The sequence below is a fragment of the Pongo pygmaeus genome, chromosome X (assembly GCF_028885625.2).
Source record: "Pongo pygmaeus isolate AG05252 chromosome X, NHGRI_mPonPyg2-v2.0_pri, whole genome shotgun sequence".
NCBI classification, from domain to species: Eukaryota; Metazoa; Chordata; class Mammalia; order Primates; family Hominidae; genus Pongo; species Pongo pygmaeus.
This window is the reverse complement of record NC_072396.2, coordinates 97599568-97621519: the sequence shown is the minus strand read 5'-3', so window position 1 is coordinate 97621519 and position 21952 is coordinate 97599568. Positions and strand designations below refer to the sequence as shown.

The 21952-nt window shown below is 37.6% G+C and overlaps 1 protein-coding gene across 1 annotated transcript; it reads left to right on the top strand.

Annotated features, from left to right (window-relative positions):
• The first annotated feature begins 3 nt into the window (after nt 1–3).
• On the top strand, nt 4–2838 carry NAP1L3 (nucleosome assembly protein 1 like 3). Its single transcript, XM_054472620.2, has one exon. It carries the CDS (start codon nt 452–454, stop codon nt 1982–1984), a length of 1533 nt encoding a protein of 510 aa, XP_054328595.1. The 5' UTR covers nt 4–451; the 3' UTR covers nt 1985–2838.
• Nucleotides 2839–21952: the final 19114 nt, after the last annotated feature.

Here is a 21952-nt window from a genome sequence, read left to right as displayed (position 1 = left end):
GAATAGTGGCGTTTGGCCGTTCGTTGGGCGTACGGTTTGTCAATTAAGGTGGACCAGCAAATGAGGAGCGAACTAAAGGCACACTGGGAACGAAATTAACGGGAGGTCTGACTGCAAGGGGAGGGGGCTCGCGAACTGAAACGAGAAGAGATCTTGGGGTCTCATACTGCGCCATTCGGCTGCGGTACATCTCGGCACTCTGCAGCTGCAGCCGGGAGAGGCCTTGCTGCCACCGCTGTCGCCCAGGCCTCCACTGCAGCTGCCACCTCAGCGCCGGCCTCTGCATCCCCAGCCCCAGCTCCAGCTCCAGCTCCGCTCTGCGCCGCTGCTGCCATCGCCGCTGCCACCTCCGCAGCCCGGGCCTCCGCCGCCGCCACTCAAGCATCCGTGAGTCATTTTCTGCCCATCTCTGGTCGCGCGGTCTCTCCGGTAGAGTTCGTAGGCTTGCAAGATGGCAGAAGCAGATTTTAAAATGGTCTCGGAACCTGTCGCCCATGGGGTTGCCGAAGAGGAGATGGCTAGCTCGACTAGTGATTCTGGGGAAGAATCTGACAGCAGTAGCTCTAGCAGCAGCACTAGTGGCAGCAGCAGCAGCAGCAGCACTAGTGGCAGCAGCAGCAGCAGCGGCAGCGGCAGCAGCAGCAGCAGCAGCGGCAGCGGCAGCACTAGCAGCCGCAGCCGCTTGTATAGAAAGAAGAGGGTACCTGAGCCTTCCAGAAGGGCGCGGCGGGCCCCGTTGGGAACAAATTTCGTGGATAGGCTGCCTCAGGCAGTTAGAAATCGTGTGCAAGCGCTTAGAAACATTCAAGATGAATGTGACAAGGTAGATACCCTGTTCTTAAAAGCAATTCATGATCTTGAAAGAAAATATGCTGAACTCAACAAGCCTCTGTATGATAGGCGGTTTCAAATCATCAATGCAGAATACGAGCCTACAGAAGAAGAATGTGAATGGAATTCAGAGGATGAGGAGTTCAGCAGTGATGAGGAGGTGCAGGATAACACCCCTAGTGAAATGCCTCCCTTAGAGGGTGAGGAAGAAGAAAACCCTAAAGAAAACCCAGAGGTGAAAGCTGAAGAGAAGGAAGTTCCTAAAGAAATTCCTGAGGTGAAGGATGAAGAAAAGGAAGTTCCTAAAGAAATTCCTCAGGTAAAGGCTGAAGAAAAAGCAGATTCTAAAGACTGTATGGAGGCAACCCCTGAAGTAAAAGAAGATCCTAAAGAAGCGCCCCAGGTAAAGGCAGATGATAAAGAACAGCCTAAAGCAACAGAGGCTAAGGCAAGGGCTGCGGTAAGAGAGGCTCATAAAAGAGTTCCTGAGGAAAGGCTTCAGGACAGTGTAGATCTTAAAAGAGCTAGGAAGGGAAAGCCTAAAAGAGAAGACCCTAAAGGCATTCCTGACTATTGGCTGATTGTTCTAAAGAATGTTGACAAGCTCGGGCCTATGATTCAGAAGTATGATGAGCCCATTCTGAAGTTCTTGTCGGATGTTAGCCTGAAGTTCTCAAAACCTGGCCAGCCTGTAAGTTACACCTTTGAATTTCATTTTCTACCCAATCCATACTTCAGAAATGAGGTGCTGGTGAAGACATATATAATAAAGTCAAAACCAGATCACAATGATCCCTTTTTTTCTTGGGGATGGGAAATTGAAGATTGCAAAGGCTGCAAGATAGACTGGAGAAGAGGAAAAGATGTTACTGTGACAACTACCCAGAGTCGCACAACTGCTACTGGAGAAATTGAAATCCAGCCAAGAGTGGTTCCTAATGCATCATTCTTCAACTTCTTTAGTCCTCCTGAGATTCCTATGATTGGGAAGCTGGAACCACGAGAAGATGCTATCCTGGATGAGGACTTTGAAATTGGGCAGATTTTACATGATAATGTCATCCTGAAATCAGTCTATTACTATACTGGAGAAGTCAATGGTACCTACTATCAATTTGGCAAACATTATGGAAACAAGAAATACAGAAAATAAGTCAATCTGAAAGATTTTTCAAGAATCTTAAAATCTCAAGAAGTGAAGCAGATTCATACAGCCTTGAAAAAAGTAAAACCCTGACCTGTAACCTGAACACTATTATTCCTTATAGTCATGTTTTTGTGGTTTCTTGGTAGTCTATATTTTAAAAATTGTCCTAAAAAGTGTCTAAGTGCCAGTTTATTCTATCTAGGCTGTTGTAGTATAATATTCTTCAAAATATGTAAGCTGTTGTCAATTATCTAAAGCATGTTAGTTTGGTGCTACACAGTGTTGATTTTTGTGATGTCCTTTGGTCATGTTTCTGTTAGACTGTAGCTGTGAAACTGTCAGAATTGTTAACTGAAACAAGTATTTGCTTGAAAAAAAAAGTTCATGAAGTACCAATGCAAGTGTTTTATTTTTTTCTTTTTTCCAGCCCAGAAGACTAAGGGTTTAAATCTGCTTGCACTAGCTGTGCCTTCATTAGTTTGCTATAGAAATCCAGTACTTATAGTAACTAAAACAGTGTATTTTGAAGTTTGACTGCTTGAAAAAGATTAGCATACATCTAATGTGAAAAGACCACATTTGATTCAACTGAGACCTTGTGTATGTGACATATAGTGGCCTATAAATTTAATCATAATGATGTTATTGTTTACCACTGAGGTGTTAATATAACATAGTATTTTTGAAAAAGTTTCTTCATCTTATATTGTGTAATTGTAAACTAAAGATACCGTGTTTTCTTTGTATTGTGTTCTACTTTCCCTTTCACTAAAAATGATCACTTCATTTGATACTGTTTTTCATGTTCTTGTATTGCAACCTAAAATAAATAAATATTAAAGTGTGTTATACTATAAAAATCTAGCCTTTTCTCCTGACTATAAAAGAGGGATACTTATCATAGAAAAAAGTAGAGGATCACAAGGAAAAGGACAATTTAATAAAAAGATAACTATTATTAACATTCTGATGTATTTCCCACATCTTAGCTTTTCTGTTGGAGGACACTCATTCAAGATTTTGGAGAGCAGTGGAACAAGGAGAAGGAACAGGGCATGGAGGGAAAGGAAGGGAAAGGTAGAAGGGGATGGGGATGGGTAAGGGAGGAGGGAAAAAGGAGGAGTGGAGAAGAAAGAAGAGAGGTGAAAAAGGGAAAGGGAGGAAGGTGGGTAAGGGAGGAGGGAAAAAGGAGGGGTGGAGAAGAAAGAAGAGAGGTGAAAAAGGGAAAGGGAGGAAGGTGGGTAAGGGAGGAGGGAAAAAGGGGTGGAGAAGAAAGAAGAGAGAGGTGAAAAAGGGAAAGGGAGGAAGGTGGGTAGCAGAAGGAATGTGGGGGGGGCAAAGGGAACTGGAGAGAAGAGGGGAGGGAGAGCAGGAGTGCCTCACTCACAACGCCACATATATAAGACAAGCTATGGACCCACCCTTCACCTTGACTTGGGAGGAGGTCACACTATCTTGACTCATTTTTTCTTACAGTGACACCAGGCTCTCATCTCTTCACCATGCAGCTGGTCACAAAGAGATCCTAAGATTTTCGTTTGAGATAAGTGTGAGGAGTTTCCCTCACACTTAAACTCAGTTTACCAGGGAGCTTTGCACTGGACATAAAGGGAGAAGCACAGCATATAATAAAGTGGTACCTTATTTCACATTTGCCATTTCCCAGTCCACAAATGTTTTCCTTGAAAATCTCATAGGAAACTGTAGCCAAAGTAAGAGAGGATTTTAGAATTTCTGACTCTCTAGGCCTAAAATGATCTATAATAGTCTTCCATACCCTACCATATATAGTTTAGCATCTCGCTTTCATTCTGCTTAACAATAGTCGCTCCCCAATTTCTATAATGTAAAAATATTAAAACCAATGTCATATTTAACCAACCACATATGTTCAGATAGTTAGGTTTGCTTTATGATTTTCCACAAAATCAGGAAGCAAATTATTGTTTTTAGCAATATCACAGCATTTTTTGTTTTGTTTTTTTTTTTTTAGACAGAGTTTCACTTTTATTGCCCAGGCTGGAGTGCAACCTCTGCCTCCTGGCTTCAAGTGATTCTCCTGCCTCAGCCTCCCAAGCAGCTGGGATTAAAGGCATGTGCCACCATACCCAGCTAATTTTGTATTTTTAGTAGAGACAGAGTTCCTCCACATTGGTCAGGCTGGTCTCGAACTCCCAACTTCAGGTGATCCACCCACCTCGGCCTCCCAAAGTGCTGGGATTACAGGCATGAGCCACTGTGTCCGGCCCACAACATTTTTTTTACAGTGCCTATTTTATTTCTGAGATTTTTGCATCCATGAAGAATGGATATGGCAGATTTACTTATATGCCAAAACCAAAATGAAGAATGTAACAAATATAGTGTACCTGGCTCCTGATGCATAGGTGTCCAAATAGGATATATACTGTACTTGCCAGACATCACAAAGAGCAGAGCCCTTAAAACTTCTACATAGGATGCAATATCCTTTTTGCATCTTAGAACTCTTAGCAAAAGTATTTAGCACCTTCCCTTTCTGTGTTCTCCATATTAAAGGAATACATGTTATTATAGAATGTTTGCAAAATAGAAGCAGAAATGCAGAAGATAAAAATCACTCAGAAGCACACTATACTAAGATATGCTCTTTTGTGGATTGGTGTATTTTTTCCCAGTTTATCTCTCGGTAAGGTTTTATTACTGTTCTTTTTAACTTCAAAGTTAGATCTAGGGATGGGGCAGGGTTGCAGAGAGCCGAAGATTTATGCATCAGTAAAGTTGGGATACTGGAAATGCAATCAGCCGGTAGTGGATGCTTCAACCACCTCTGCATGTTAAGAAAGATGGGCAGAGCCAGAAAACTCATTGGACTGGCACATGTATTGGGCTGCATGTTTGCCCATCACACGTGCTCAGACAATGAATGATGTTGGAAGGAGAAGCCCGCTGGGAACTAAGCCAAGGGGAAGGTGAGATAGTGAGAAGTGTTCAATGGGTCATCTTCTGCACCTTCCTTATGGTTTGCTGTTTCTTGTTGCTGTGACTCAAAGCCGAGGCCAGCTGCCCTCAGCCCAAGGAAAAGGTCACCTCCTCCTCCAGACTGCTCCTCCACCCCCTCTTTATCTTCCTTTGCAGTCCAGACCACCTCCTTATTAATGAGCTCATTTCCCTCCTGAGTTGGGCTCTGAGCATCCACCTAGTCATTCTAAATGTTAGGTCTTTTTTGTTTAATGTTGCAGACTCAGATAACAAGAGACATCTCTAAGCAGCAGCAGCAGAGACTACTGAAATGGTAATGGAAGGTACCCGAGCTGAGCGAAGAAAGTGACAACACAGTCAAAGGATGCAAGTGTCCCATTCTGCAGCCTGGAGTGCTCCAAGCCTAGAGGTGCCACACTATCTGGCAATGCCAGTTCATTTGCCCTTAAAAAGTTTCAGGGTGATGTGATAAGATAGAGGCTGATTTTTTAATCAGGAATTGCAGGCTCTGGGAAAAGGTGTATATCTTCACTTTATGAGGTGTTTGAGCCCACCAGCACATGTATGAAGATGTGGGATTATGCCTACAGATTGCAAAGTGAATGTCCTGAAAGTGATGAGGTTTTGAATAAGGAGAATCTGGATTCTGAGGTAACTAGTAAAGCTGGGAAACAAAAGGAGGGGCAAAGATGGGAAAGGAGAAAAATGATTTAGGAAAAAACTCCTTAAAGTACTGAGCATGTGCTGACTTTTTGAAGTTATAATTTATATTTTATTTGAACAAAATATTTCAAAATTAAGGTGTTGAAGAAGATAGGAGCCGATGTTAAAATGAGATTTCCTGATCCCTTCCTTTTTGAATATTCAGAAAATAAGATCTGTAAAGAATGTCACGTAGACCAGAGGAAAATAAAAATCATCCCTCTAAAAGTAAGGTAATCACATTTTAAATCTGACACTCCAACCCAAACTGAAGAAGTTCCCAAAGACTATTTATTTCCTTCAGTGCTTTATTTCCTTTAGTTCTCTTGAAATACAGTGCTTGAAAGTGGAACCCATGAAGAAAAACAGTCAGGTTCATTTATAACTGTGTGATTGCTGGATTTAAGTTATATGCTTTTCTAATTCAGAAATGAGATTTACACTAAACAGAAGAGTCTGTTGGAGCCTAGGATGACAGCAAACTGAAAGGCTGACAGATCTTGACCCAACTATTTATAAGATGGAAAAGCTGAGTTTTCAATATCTGGAAAATACTTTGAACATCTAGAAAACAACATGATTTGAAGAAGCAGAGTGTATAACCTACAGTATAATATTTCAACACAGTTAAGCACTACTTAAAATTTTACATTTTGTGTTTTTTGTAGATTATATTTTCAAAATGTCAAAAGTGAGATGTTTTAGTATTAAAAGACATAGTACTTAGAAGTATACCTTTCTTTGAGATGAAGAACACAACAAATTCTCTAAAAAATCTTTATTTATTGCTATGTAGTTTAGTTCTTATGATGTATTTTTATCATACAGCTATTAGAAAGCAACAGTAAAAATTATCAGAAATTTTCAGTGAAGCTAATATTCACTTGAGGAAAAATACACTTGATGAATGAATCCAAGTGTATGTTTGCCTCCAGCTCAGAAGTAGGAAGGGTTTAAGTCATCTTGTACCAGGTATACCTGCATTATTTTGCTGTAAAAATAGACTTATTTATTATGCAATGGTACATTCCAAAATTTTACCTCTTGAATAAAGCAACATAGAGCTAAGAATTTTCAGAAATCCATTAATATAAATTATCCTAGATTATTTATAGTTTTCAATTTTGCATGACACAAATTTATAAAGAAAAATATAATAATAATTAGGCTGTTACTTCCCATAGCAGTGTTATTAAAAGTTACTGTTTGCAAGTGGTTTTCTCATTCATCTTTTACTCTTCAATTATATTTGTAATTTTTAAATTATGATGCTTAATCACCTTAGTTTGAAGATGATTAAGCATATTTTCTTTGCATTGTGCTTTACTAAAAGTTATATTGTTTTATTAAATCTTCTGATTATAAAATGTGTTCACTATAGAAAATTTGGAAGATATATTGAAAAGTAAAAAATAATTTAAAACTTTATTTGAAATTTGACAATTTATATGAAAACGTATCTATGTATATGTCTTTAAACATGATAATTACTATTTTATACCTTTCATATTTCATTTATTATATTTTGAAGTACTATCTATATCAGTGCATGTAAATCTTCACTCTTTTTAGTTGTATTGGATTTATAACTGACATATAATAATTGTACATTTTTTATATTTGTATTCTTTTTTTAATTATACTTTAAGTTCTGGGATACATGTGCAGAATGTACAGGTTTGTTACATAGGTATATACGTGCCATGGTGGTTTGTTGCACCCATCAACCCATCATCTACATTAGGTATTTCTCTCAATACTATCTCTCCCCTAGCCCCCCACCTCTCGACATGTCCTGGTATGTGATGTTCCCCTCCCTGTGTCCATGTGTTCTCATTGTTCAACTCCCACTTATGAGTGAGAACATGTGGTGTTTGGTTTTCTGTTCCTGTGTTAGTTTGCTGAGAATGGTGGTTTCCAGCTTCATCCATGTCCCTGCAAAGGACATGAACGCAACCTTTTTTATGGCTGCATAGTATTCAGTGGTGTTTATGTGCCACATTTTCTTTATCCAGTCTATCATTGGTGGGCATTTGGGTTGGTTCCAAGTCTTTGCTATTGTGAACAGTGCTGCAATAAACATACATGTGCATGTGTCTTTATAGTAGAATGATTTATAATCCTTTGGGTATATACCCAGTAATGGGATTGCTGGGTAAAATGGTATTTCTGGTTCCAGATCCTTGAGGAATCACCACACTGTCTTCCACAAGGGTTGAACTAATTTACACTCCCACCAACAGCATGAAGTTGTTCTTATTTCTCCACATCCTCTCCAGCATCTGTTTTTTCCTGACATTTTAATGATCACCGTTCTAACTGGCATCAGATGGTATCTCATTGTGGTTTTGATTTGCATTTCTCTAATGACCAGTGATGATGCCCTTTATTTTCATATGTTTTTTGGCTGCATAAATGTCTTATTTTGACAAGTGTCTGTTCATATACTTTGCCCACTTTTTGAAGGTTTTTTTTTTCTTGTAAATTTGTTTAAGTTCTTTGTAGATTCTGGATATTAGCCCTTTGTCAGATGGATAGATTGCAAAAATTTTCTCCCATTCTGTAGGTTGCTTGTTCCCGCTGATGACAGTTTCTTTTGCTATACAGAAACTCTTTAGCTTGATTAGATCCCGTTTGTCTATTTTGGCTTTTGTTGCCATTGCTTTTGGTGTTTTAGTCATAAAGTCTTTGTCCATGCCTAGGTCCTGAATGATATTGCCTAGGTGTTCTTATAGGGTTTTTAAGGTTTTAGGTCTTACATTTAAGTCTTTAATCTATTTTGAATTAATTTTTGTATAAAGTGTAAGGAAGGGGTCCAGTTACAGTTTTCTGCATATGGCTGGCCAGTTTTCCCAACACCATTTATTAAATAGGGAATCCTTTCCCCATTGCTTGTTTTTTGTCAAGCTTGTCAAAGATCATGTGGTTGTAGATGTGTGGCGTTATTTCTGAAGCCTCTGTTCTGTTCCATTGGTCTATATATCTGTGTAGGTACCAGTACCATGCTCTTTTGGTTACTGTAGCCTTGTAGAATAGTTTGAAGTCAGGTAGCGTGATGCTTCCAGCTTTGTTCTTTTTGCTTAGGATTGTCTTGGCTATACAGGCTCTTTTTTGGTTCCATATGAAATTTAAAGTAGATTTTTCTAATTCTATGAAGAAAGTCAATGGTATCTTGATGGAAATAGCATTGAATCTATAAATTAGTTTGGGCAGCATGGCCATTTTCATGATATTGATTCTTCCTATGCATTAGCATCTAATGTTTTTCCATTTGTTTGTGTCCTCTCATTTCCTTGAGCAGTGGTTTATAGTTCTCCTTGAAGAGGTCCTTCACATCCCTTGTAAGTTGGATTCCTAGATATTTTATTCTTTTTGTAGCAATTGTAAATGGGAGTTCACTCATGATTTAGCCCTCTGTTTGTCTATTATTGGTGTCTGGGAATGCTTGTGATGTTTGCACATTGATTTTGTATCCTGAGACTTTGCTGAAGTGGCTTATCAGCTTAAGGAGACTTAGGCTCAGACAATGTGGTTTTCTAAATATATGATCATGTCATCTGCAAACAGAGACAACATGACTTCCTCTCTTTCTATTTGAATACCTTTATTTCTTTCTCTTGCCTTATTGCCCTGGCCAGAACTTCCAATACTATGTTGAATAGGAGTGGTGAGAGAGGGTATCCTTGTCTTGTGCCGGTTTTCAAAGGGAATGCTTCCAGCTTTTGCCCATTCAGTATGATGTTGGCTGTGGGTTTCTCATAAATAGCTCTTATTATTTTGAGACACGTTCCATCAATACCTAGTTTACTGAGTTTTTAGCATGAAGTGGTGTTGAATTTTATCGAAGCCTTTTTCTGCATCTATTAAGATGATCATGTGGTTTTTGTCATTGGTTCTGTTTATGTGATGGATTACGTTTATTGATTTGTGTATGTTGAACTAGCCTTGCATCCCAGGGACGAAGCTGACTTGATGGTGGTGGATAAGCTTTTTGATGTACTGCTGGATTAGGTTTGCCAGTATTTTATTGAGGATTTTCGCATTGGTGTTCATCAGGGATATTGGCCTGAAATTTTCTTTTTTTGTTGTGTCTCTGCCGGGTTTTGGTATCAGGATGATGTTGGCCTCATAAATTGAGTTAGGGAGGAGTCCTTGTTTTTCTATTGTTTGGGATAGTTTCAGAAGGAATGATACCAGCTCCTTTTTTGTATATCTGGCAGAATTTGACTATGAATCTGTCTGGTCCTGGGCTTTTTTTGGTTGGTAGGCTATTAATTACTGCCTCAATTTCAGAACTTGTTTTTGATCTATTCAGGAATTCAACTTCTTCCTGGTTTAGTCTGGGAGGGTGTATGTGTGCAAGAATTTATCCATCTCTTCTAGATTTTCTAGTTTATTTGCATAGAGCTGTTTATAGTATTCTCTGATGGTAGTTTCTATTTCTACGGTATCAGTGGTGATAGCCCCCTTTTTCATTTTTTATGCGTCTACTTGATTCTTCTCTTTTTTCTTCTTTATTAGTCTGGCTAGCGGTCTATCTATTTTATTAATCTTTTCAGAAAACAAGGTCCTGGATTCATCGATATTTTGAAGGGTTTTTCATGTCTCAATCTCCTTCAGTTCTGCTCTGATCTTAGTTATTTCTTGTCTTCTGCTAGCTTTTGAATTTGTTTTCTCTTGCCTCTCTAGTTCTTTTAATAGTGATGTTAGTATGTCTATTTTAGGTCTTTCCTGCTTTCTCCTGTGGGCATTTAGTGCTAGAAATTTCCCTCAAAACACTGCTGTAGCTGTGCCCCTGAGATTCTGGTACGTTGTGTCTTTGTTCTCGTTGGTTTCAAAGAACATCTTTATTTCTGCCTTAATTTCGTTATTTACCCAGTAGTCATTCAGGAGCAGGCTGTTCAGTTTCCGTGCAGTTGTGCAGTTTTGAGTGAGTTTCTTAATCCTGAGTTCTAATTTGATTGCACTGTGTTCTGAGGATGATTTCCGTTCTTTTGCATTTGCTGAGGAGTGTTTTACTTCCAATTATGTGGTCAATTTTAGAATAAGTGTGATGTGGTGCTGAGAATAATGTATATTCTATTGATTTGGGGTGGAGAGTTCTGTAGATGTCTATTAAGTCCGTTTGGTCCAGAGGTGATTTCAAGTCCTGAATATCCTTGTTAATTTTCTGTCTCATTGATCTGTCTAATATTGACAGTGGGTTGTTAAAGTCTCCCACTATTATTGTGTGGTAGTCTAAGCGTCTTTGTAGGTCTCTAAGAACTTGCTTTATGAATCTGGATGCTCCTGTATTGGGTGCATATATCTTTAGGATAGTTAGCTTTTCTTGTTGCATTGATCCCTTTACCATTATGTAATGCCCTACTTTGTCTTATTTGATCTTTGTTGGTTTAAAGCCTGTCTTATCAGAGACTAGGATTGCAATCCCTGCTTTTTTTTTTTTTTTTTTTTTTTTTTGCTTTTCATTTGCTTGGTAAATATTCCTCCATCTCTTTATTTTTGGCCTATGTTTGTCTTTGCACGTGAGATGGGTCTCCAGAATATAAAACACTGATGGGTCTTGACTCTTTATCCAATTTGACAAAATCTCTCAGCATTTGCTTGTCTGTAAAGGATGTTATTTCTCCCTTGCTTATGAAGCTTATTTTGGCTGGATATGAAATTCTGGGCTGAAAATTATTTTCTTTAAGAATGTTGAATATCGGCCCCCATTCTCTTCTGGCTTGTAGGGTTTCTGCAGAGAGATCCACTGTTAGTCTGATGGGTTTCCCTTTGTGGGTAACCAGACCTTATTCTCCAGCTGCTCTTAATATTTTTTCCTTCATTTCAACCTTGGTGAATCTGATGATTATGTGTCTTGGGGTTGTTCTTCTCGAGGAGTATCTTTGTGGTGTTCTCTGTATTTCCTGAATTTGAATGTTGGCCTGTCTTGCTAGGTTGGGGAAGTTCTGCTGGATAATATCTTGAAGAGTATTTTCCAACTTGGTTCCATTCTCCCTGTCACTTTCAGGTACATCAGTCAAATGTAGGTTTGGTCTTTCACATAGTCCCATATTTCTTGGAGGCTTTGTTTGTTCCTTTTCATTCCTTTTTCTTTGATCTTGTTTTCATGCTTTATTTCATTAAGTTGATCTTCAATCTCTGATATCCTTTCTTCTGCTTGATCGATTAGGCTATTGATACTTGTGTATGCTTCACGAAGTTCTCGTGCTGTGTTTTTCAGCTCCATCAGATCATTTATATTCTTCTCTAAACTGACTATTCTAGTTAGCAATTCCTGTAACATTTTTTCAAGGTTCTTAGCTTCCTTGCATTGAGTTATAACGTGCTTCTTTAGCTCGGAGGAGTTTGTTATTATCCACCTTCTGAAGCCTACTTCTGTCAATTCGTCATACTCATTCTACACCCAGTTTTGTTCCCTTGCCAGCAAGGAGTTGTGATTCTTTGGAGGATAAGAGGGATTCTGGTTTTTGGAGTTTTCAGCCTTTTTGCACTGGTCTTTCTTTATCTTCGTGGATTTATCTATTTTTGGTCTTTGATGTTGGTGACCTTTGGATGGGGTTTCTGTTTGAATGTCCTATTTGTTGATGGTGATGCTGTTTCTTTCTGTTTGCTAGTTTTCCTCCTAATAGTTAGGCCCCTCTGCTGCAGGTCTGCTGGATTTTGCTGGAGGTCCACTCCAGACTCTGTTTGCCTGGGTATCACCAGCAGAGGCTGTAGAACAGCAAAGATTGCTGCCTGTTCCTTCCTCTGGAATCTTTGTCCCAAAGGGGCACCTGCCAGATGCCAGCCAGAGCTCTCCTGTATGAGGTGTCTCTCGACCCCTGCTGGGAAGTGTCTCCCCATAGGAAGCACTGGGGTCAGGGACCCACTTGAGAAGGCAGTCTGTCCCTTAGCAGAGCTCGATCGCTCAGCTGGGAGGTCCACTGCTGCCTTCAGAGCTGGTAGGCAGGAAAGTTTATGTCTGCTGAAGTTGCACCCACAGCCGCCCCTTCTCCCAGGTGCTCTGTCCCAGGGAGATGGGAATTTTATCTATAAGCCCCTGAGTGGGGCTACTGCCTTTCTTTCAGAGATGCCCTGGCCAGAGAGGAGGAATCTAAAGAGGCAGTCTGGCTACAGCGGCTTTGCTGAGCTCTGGTGGGTTCCACCAAGTTCGAATTTCCCAGTGGCTTTGTTTACCCCGCGGGGGGAAAACTGCCTACTCAAGCCTTAGTAATGGTGGACCCCCCTCCCTTAACCAAGCTCGAGCTTCCCAGGTAGGCTTTAGACTGCTGTGCTGGCAGCAAGAATTTCAAGCCAGTGGATCTTAGTTTGCTGGGCTCCATGCGGGTGGGATCCACTGAGCTAGACCACTTGGCTCCCTGGCTTCAGGCCCCTTTCCAGGGGAGTGAACAGTTCTGTCTCGCTGGCATTCCAGGCACCAGTGGGGCATGAAAAAACACTCCTGCAGCTAGCTTGGTGTCTGCCCAACCAGCCGCCTACTTTTGTGCTTGAAACCAAGGGCCCTGGTGGCATGGGCACCGGAGGAAATCTCCTGGTCTGTGGACTGTGAAGACTGTGGGAAAAGCGTAGTGTCTGGGCTGGAATGCACCATTCCTCATGGCACAGTTCCGCACGGCTTCCCTTGTCTAGGGGAGGGAGTTCCCTGACCCCTTGTGCTTTCTAGGTGAGGCAATGCCTCACCCTGCTTCTGCTCACCCTCCGTGGGCTGCACCCACTGTCTAACCAGTCCCAATGAGATGAGCTGAGTACCTCAATTGGAAATGCAGGAATCACCCGCCTTCTGCGTTGATCTCGCTAGGAGCTGCAGAAGGGAGCTGTTCCTATTCGGCCATCTTCGATCTGGGCAGTAATTATACATATTTATGGGATGCAGTGTGATGTTTCAAAGCACGTATACGTTATATAATGTACATCAAATGGATATCCTATAATTTATTTCATCAGTTCCTTATAATGTCATTTTGGCTATAGGCATCTTTTTATATGTGATTAGTAATTTTAAGCACCAAATTAAGAAAAAATGTTGCATGTGTTACAAACATTACTTTTTTCACTTGTTTTTATATTTTTCCCTACAGAAGTTTTAATAGTCGTATTTATCTTTTTTCCCATTATGGAATTGGGGTATTTTGGTTAGAAAAATCTTTCTGCACCAAGATCATTGTTTAAAATTACTTATGTTTCTTCTAATACTCTTATAGTTCTATTTAAAGCCTTAAACTTTTTGGAATAATTTTGACGTAAAGATCAAGATAGCTACACCACTTTTTTTTTCTCTCAACACAACTAACCAGTTTTTTCAACATCATTTATTAAATATTGAATATCCAATATAATTAATTGCTGCCTTTATTATCTAATTTATTATTGTATGTGTTTGGGCCTATTTTTGTACTCCTATTCAGAGGTGTTATTCTTGTGGCAGTATAAATCTTATACTATATATGTTAATCTTATAACATAAATTTGTTCATATACATTTTAATATCTAGTAAGAATAATTTCTTATAAAACTAGTTTTTAAGATTTTCTTGGATATTTTCACCTATTTTTTCCCCACATGATTTGCAGTATCACTTTTTTCAACTCCTTCTCCCATCAAAACATGCTGATATTTAGATTGGCATGTTTTGAATTTATAGACCAACTTACAGAGAATCAGGAACTTCATATTATTCAGTCTTTTTATCCAAGGTCAAGGTGTGCTTTTCCATTTAATTGTCTTTTTTATATCATTCAATAGAATTTTGAAGTTTATTTGTTAAATAACATCTGAATCATTTTCAAAAACTTGTTTTTACTTTTTCCGCCACTTGATTGTCTTTAGTCTATGCTGTTTTGCTGGCTACTTTTAAATCGTCTATGATTAGGCATTGTGTCCTTTTTTTCAGCTTTAAATGGAAGTAACTGTTTGCTGAAGTGCAATATGTGAAGAGGTGGGAGGAAATGAACTTGGGCATCTCAGAAGCTTTAATTCAGGTTTGTTTCACTATCGTCTCACTCTAAATTGTCACGACTTCCGCTGAGGTTATTTTTCCTCTTAATTTAGGAGAGGAAGCTCATTCCACAGCTCATTGCAATCTGTGGAATGAGCTTCAGGTCAGCGTGACTCAGTGAAATGCCTTGAGTTAGAGGTGTTCAATGTGATCTTGTTTAGTTAATTTGTTTTTGACTCACTGGCCAACATCTGTGTAACTGTGTGTTGCCTATTTCCTCTGGAGGATCTCAGAAAATGAAGATGATATTTCGGTATAATTTCCCCTTTCCTCTAGCTCCCCTTCTGTGTCATAGTACTGTTTTCCTAAGGGGTCATTCCTGTTGTTTTCACTGTGTGACACAGCCCCGAATCAAATCATCAGGGCTTGAACACTTAAGAGAATCTACATCCTGCCCGAAATTTATGGAAGCAGACATTAACTCAGATTCCTGCATTGCTTTGGTCCAAATTTCACTCTAATGGGAAGATATTATTTTCAATGTGTAGTGTAGGGTTGTGGCTATTTCTTTGATTCATTGAAGATCCTTTATTCTTTTATTTTTTATTCAGATGACTCTGATGCACAGCCAAGATCGACAATCATAGAGCAACATTGAGGGGAATCTCAAGTTGGAAGTATGTAGTATCCTCTAATTGTATTGATCTCAGAAAACTTTCTCTGCAGCACAACTATCAACCACTCTCCTAACTAAATATTGTTCCAGAAATACTAGCTTGGTGAATATTGACTTTGGCCAAATAGGTAAATTAGCCCAGGTCTACCCACAAGTAAAAGCATTCTTAATCACTAGTTTTTCTTAACTTTTTATTTGGAGACAATTAAATACTTATAAACAGTTGCAAATATAGAACAGAATGGTCCTGTGTACCCTTCACCCAGCTGCCCCTAATAGTAACATTTTACACAACTGTAGTGCAATACCCAAACCAGGAAATATTTTAACACTGGTACAATCTACAGACCTTATTCAGATTGCACTAGATTTTACATGCACTCGTGTGTGCGTGTGTGTGTGAGTGTATTTCTAAGCAATTTTATCAGATACATGGATTTGTGTAACTACCACTACAACCAACGTTCAGAACTTTTTCATTACCACAAAGATATGCCCTTATACTAACCTCATACTTTCTTTCTCTAATTCCTGGCTACCACTGATTTGTTCTCATTATTTAAATGATAAAATAATATAGATGGTTATATAAATGGAATTATACAATAAGTAACCTTTTGAAATTGTCCTGTTTTCATTCAGTATAATAATCTTGAGATTCATCCAAGTTGTACCTGTATCAATAGGTTGATGTTGTTTTTTTTTCATTGCTGAGTGGTATATCCCATTGTGTTAACCACTAATCTGTGACCATTTAATAGGAAATAAAACCAGGTGGGAAGGGAGTAGTAGCACTGCCAGTGGCCAGAACTGCCCGTAGGGACAAAAAAAAGAAAAAAAGGAATTACAAAGTCTTCCTTTGTAATGTATGAAAGTTTAATAGTATCAAGAGCAAATGGTTATATAGTGTTTACAGTACACCAGGTATGTACAGATTAAGTAATTTTCCCAAGCTTACACAACTGGTAAGTGGCAAAGCCAGGCTTTAAACTTGGCAGTCTGGCTAGAGTTCCTGTTCTTAACTGCTATGTAGTACCACCTCTTCACCATGCTATACCACTTAGAAAAGTGCCTTCCTTGTCCATACTCAGGACTAGATAGGGCCAAGGAAAGCAGCAGAAAAGAAATAAGTACAAACTGAAGACAAGGGGTTGAGGTGCTCATCTAAAGAGGAAAATTAAGGATTCCATCTTATCTAGTAGTGGTACTCCACTGAATCCACTTGTAGCTCATGTCTGGGTAACTTTGTCAAGATTTATAGCTTAGGGAGACCATTGGGTAGGGGTTAGCCTGCAGTTCACATCCATCATACCCAGGGATATGATGAAGATGGGCTTAGTAAATTTATATTTCAATTAAATGCAGGGTAATACATTACCCCTGAAGATTTCTTTTAGCTTTCCAACTTGTTATATTTTATTATTACCCATCTGTTTTCTTATAGTTAGCAGCAATAGACAGCCTTTAAATCAATAGATGTAAGAAGGGAAAAGAAGCTGGTAAAGCAATTGGCTCCTTAGCATCCTTGAGGAGAGCCCAAAGGGAAAGGTAAGAGAATTGGGCATTGTAGACACTTTGTACTGCTTTTCAATTTTGTCACTTATTGGCTGTGTGACCGTAAGCAAGTCACTTAACTCTCTAATCCTCATTGATCATAATTATAAAATGGAACTGTTAAATGACTATTTCATGGAGTTATTGTAAGACTTAAATGACATATTATTTTTCAAACACTTAGCATAGTGTTTGGCACACAGTAACCATTCAAATAATAATTACTATTATTAGTGCCACAATTACAATAAGTGAGTTTTACTTGGGACTCCAGGCAAAATATCATGAAACTAAAGATGTTAAAATTGGTATTAATTCACCCAGGCTGGCTTCAAGAGAAAAAGATCCTTTCATGTACACATCTTTCATGAAATACGTGAAACATACCTTTCATGTATGTCATGTAATTATTCCTGCCCTTTCTTGTTTTTTTCTCCCTGAATCAATAGCTCTCAATTGATTTCTGGTAAACACTCACCTTTTTATATCATCACTACATCTTTACTCTTTCAATGTCACTTTGAATTTTTCTCTGTTCTTCCAAAGGGCCAGTACTCTACATAACCTGTTGCCTGTGAAAGTCTAGGATGTACACTTTTTTCTTCAGTAATGTTGGATATAATGGGACCCTTTCTAGAACCCTAGACCCCCATTTCTGTGTTTATATTTCATTGATAACACCAGTGAAACTATAAGATAAGAATTTAAAAACTATTTCCAGTTTGGAATGCTTTCCTCAAAACCTCTTTTAGTTTTGGCCAGGGTATTAATAGGGGATGCAGAGACCAGTCAGTAATTTATTGAATTGGTTTTGAAAAAACATATTTTTATCAGGAAATCCATTTTTCTGGGGCAAAATCACTGCCGTTTTTTTAATTTTCAATTTTTGTTGGAACATAGTAGGTGTATATATTTATGGGATACATGAGATGCTTTGATATAGGCATGCAATGCATAATAATCACATCAGTGTAAAGGGAGTATTGAACACCTCAAGTATTTATCCTTTGTGATACAAAGAGTTTAATTATAATCCTTTATTTTTTTAATTTATAATAAAGTATTGTTGACTGTAGTCACCCTGTTGTGCTATCAAATACTAGATTTTATTCATTTTATCTATTTTTGTACCCATTAATTATCCTTACTCTCCTGCGCCCCTCCCTGACCCTTCCCAGCCACTGGTAATCATCCTTCTATTCTCTATTTCCATGGGTTCAATTGTTTTAATTTTTAGCTTTCACGAATAATTGAGAACATATGAAGTTCGTCTTTTACTTCACCTTATTAACATAATGACCTACAGTTCCACCCATGTTGTTGCAAATAACAGGGTCTCATTCTTTTTAACGACTGAATAGTACTTCATTGTATATATGTGCCACATTTTATTTTTCCATTCATCTGTTGATGGCCACTTAGGTTGTGTCCAAATCTGGGCTATTGTAAATAGTGCTGCAGTAAGTATGGGCGTGCAGATATTTTTTTGATATACTGATTTCCTTTCTTTTGGATATATATGTAGCAGTGGGATTGCTGGATTGTACAGTAGCTTTATTTTTAGTTTTTTGACAAATATCCAACCTGTTCTCCATAGCGGTTGTACTAAGTTACATTCCCGCCAACAGTGTCCTAGGGTTCTCTTTTCATTGCTTGTAGAAGTTTAAGAGAACACAAAAGGCAAAAGGCAACGAATGACATACCAAATGGCACCTATTTAAAACATTTGCACTGTACCCAGTGAGAAATGACATTTGAGGAAAGTAGAGGTCTTTCTCAAAATATTTTCCTTAAACTATTACCACTATTTACAACTTCAGGCCAAATATTATAATGCTGACCTACTGGAATTGGTATCAACTCACACCAGCCTGGCTTGCATTAAACAAAACAGTTTCTTTAATCTAATAGAAAACAAGGACTCTGGGAATAGGATGCACTACTTAGAATAAGTTAGGTGTAATTCAAGTTTTAATATAATTCTCCAGTCTTTACATTGAAAGGCAAATGAAAAAAAAGAACGAGGAAACATAAATCACATCTATTTATTATTCTGTTAATTTTTTTCCTGGGTTCAGGGTACAAAGAAAGCATTTCAACAAATATAACTGTAAATATTGGAAGAAATGTGTTTTCACAGCATAATAATTGTGTCAGCAGGTTGCCAATTAATTGAAATCCTTCTGTGTATTTAAGTAGTATTTAAGTAGTCTGAAGTCCTAGAGAAAGAACATGGCTATTTAAAAAAATCTGCCTAGATGATGAAGCTTTAGAAAAATAAACCCTGACTTATTTCAATGTATACTAAAGGAACAATCTCTAAGCAGTACATGGGAAAGCCTTCAGAAAATTTCTCTAGCATAGAGAAATCCCTGGTTGATTTTCTGAACAACAGTTTTAGAAATGAGTCTTTTCAAAGGTTGCAATTAGGTTTGTTAAGATAGTGTAAGTATTTCCTCATGTATAATTATTACTGATGAAGTAACTTTACAAGAACCAACAAAAAAAATGCAGTGTATTAAGGTACAGGTTTGAAGAAGTATTAACCCAGCAGTATGATTTTTATTTCAAGATATTTTTATGAGGAAACGAGATCACAAATGCTATTGGCAAACTTTAATTATAGTAATATTTATATGCAAAAAGAGAATAGTTATTTTTTGGAGCAGAATCACGTATTTGATACTAAATGTACCTCACACAAAGTGTTTGTGTATTTCTATCCAGCAAAAATATATTAGGCACTTTTTACAAAATATATCAAAATTTCTTGATGTTTAAGTTTCTTTACTTGGCCTGTCTTCTGTATCTTGCAACTTGCTTTGTGATAGTTTTCCTAATGGTAAGTTATATCTAAAGAAAGGTAAAAGAGACTGAATTACATTCCTCATTCAATTTCAGGATCTGTTTTGATATTTGCAAGTAAAGACCATACTAACACCATTTGTAAAACAAAGTATAAATATAAAACTACTTGTAAAAGAAAGGAATAGGCAATTCAGAAAAATTTTTAAAAAGTACCTGTCCTAGTAATAAAAAAATAAAAATTAAAATGATGATGCACTGTCAAATACTGCAAGTGGAAGGGTAAAACAGTACACATAGCTGGAGTACTGTTTGATGATACTTAATAAAAACCTGAAAAATGTCCATACTCTTTGAACCAACAAATGTTCAAGGAATTTGTCCTAAGGAAATAATAGTGAAGAAAAAACAATTTTAATACTGTTCATTTCACTATTGCTTATAATACTGAAATATTGAAAACAATGTAAATGTCCAGCAATAGAAAACTTAGTTTATAAGTTACGGTTTATTCATAAGGTTGAATAATTTGAAGACCATTTAAAGTAATAATGTAGATCTACACTGACACTGAAAGATACCTAGGATAAATTGTTTAATGAAAAATGTCACAGAATATGGAAATATATGTATGTATGCTTAAAAACAGGGATACTTTGTAGTGTTAGGTGATTTTGTTGTTCTATGAATATCATAGAGTACACTTACACAAATCTAGATGGTATAGTCTTCTACACACCTAGGATATACGGTATAGTCCATTACTCCTAGGCTACAAACCTATACAGCATGTTACTGTACTGAATACTGTAGGCAATTGTAATAAAATAACAGGTAGTTATGTATTTACATATATCAAAACACAAAAAAGGTAGAGGAAAATACAGCATAAAAGATTGCAACATGGTACACTTGCGTGGGACATTTAACGTGAATGGAGCTTGCAGAATGGGAAGTCACTCTGGTTGATTCAGTGAGTGCTTAGTGAGTTAATGTGAGGGCCTAGGACATTACTGTACATTCCTGTAGACTTTATAAATACTGTACAATTAGGCTACACTAAATTAATAAAAAATATTTTTCTTTCTTCAATAGTAAATTAACCTTAGCTTACTGTAACTGTTGACTTTATAAATTTTTAATTTTTAAAAATATTTTCACTCATAATAACACTTAGCTAAAAACACAAATACATTGCACAGTAGACAAAACTATTGTCTTTACATCCTTATTCTTTAAGCATTTTCTATTTTTAAATGTTTTATTTTCATTTTTTACTTTTTAAAGTTGTTTTTGTTAAAAACTATGATACAAACACATACATTAGCCTTGGCTACACAGGGTCAGGGTCATCAATATCACTGTCGTCCACCTCCACATCTTGTCCCACTGGAAGGTCTTCAGAGATAATACTATACGTGGAGCTGTTATCTCCTATGACAATACTTCCTGAAGGACATGTCTGAGGCTGTTTTACAGTTATTTTTAATAAGTGGAAGCAATAAATTCTAAAATAATGATAGGAAGTATAGTAAGTATGCAAACCAGTAGCAGTCATTAATTATTATTGTCAAGTATTATGTACTGTATGTAATTGTATGTGCTGTACTTTTCCACAACTGGAAGTGCAGTAGGTTCGTTTACACCAGCAAACAGGTTACAAACAGATGAGTAATGTGTCATGCTACAATGTTGAGATGGCTATGACTTCACTAGGTGATAGGAATTTTTCAGCTCCATTATAATTTTATGGGTCCACCATTTATATGTGTGCCATCATTGACTGAAACATCTTTATGTGTTGCATGACGGTATATATGTTACGTGTAATACACAAAAATGTAGATACTGTTTATCTATATGTCCCAGGGTTTGGAGTAATTTATATTCATAATTTTTGGCATTTCAAATTTGATATCATGATCAGAACTTACAGTTGTGATCAAAAGAAAACAAAGTGGGAGAAAAAGAAACATGTTAGAATTATGGTGGATATATATGGGTCAAGGAGAAAATTATGTGCAGCTAAAGTAAAAGAAACATACAAAATTGTGCAAATGCTATATAGGCACATATTTGAGCTATGCAATATTAGAATTGCATTTTTTTAAAATGTATTAAAGCATACACACAGGAGTTGTTCCTTTCATAATGGTCATCTTAAGAACAAATATTTATTTTAGCAATGCTGACACTAACAGAATGTTAAAGATTACCTATTTCCTCATTGTATAGGTGAGAAATCTTGGGCTCTTTGCATCTAAATCCTATCCAAAGTCACAGAAGAGCTAGTTAGCAGGAGGTTCACAAAACTATGCTTCTTTCTCATTCCAT

Coding starts and splice junctions, on each gene's coding strand:
- NAP1L3 (XM_054472620.2), top strand. CDS start 452: ATGGCAGAAGCAGATTTTAAAATGGTCTCGGAACCTGTCGCCCATGGG.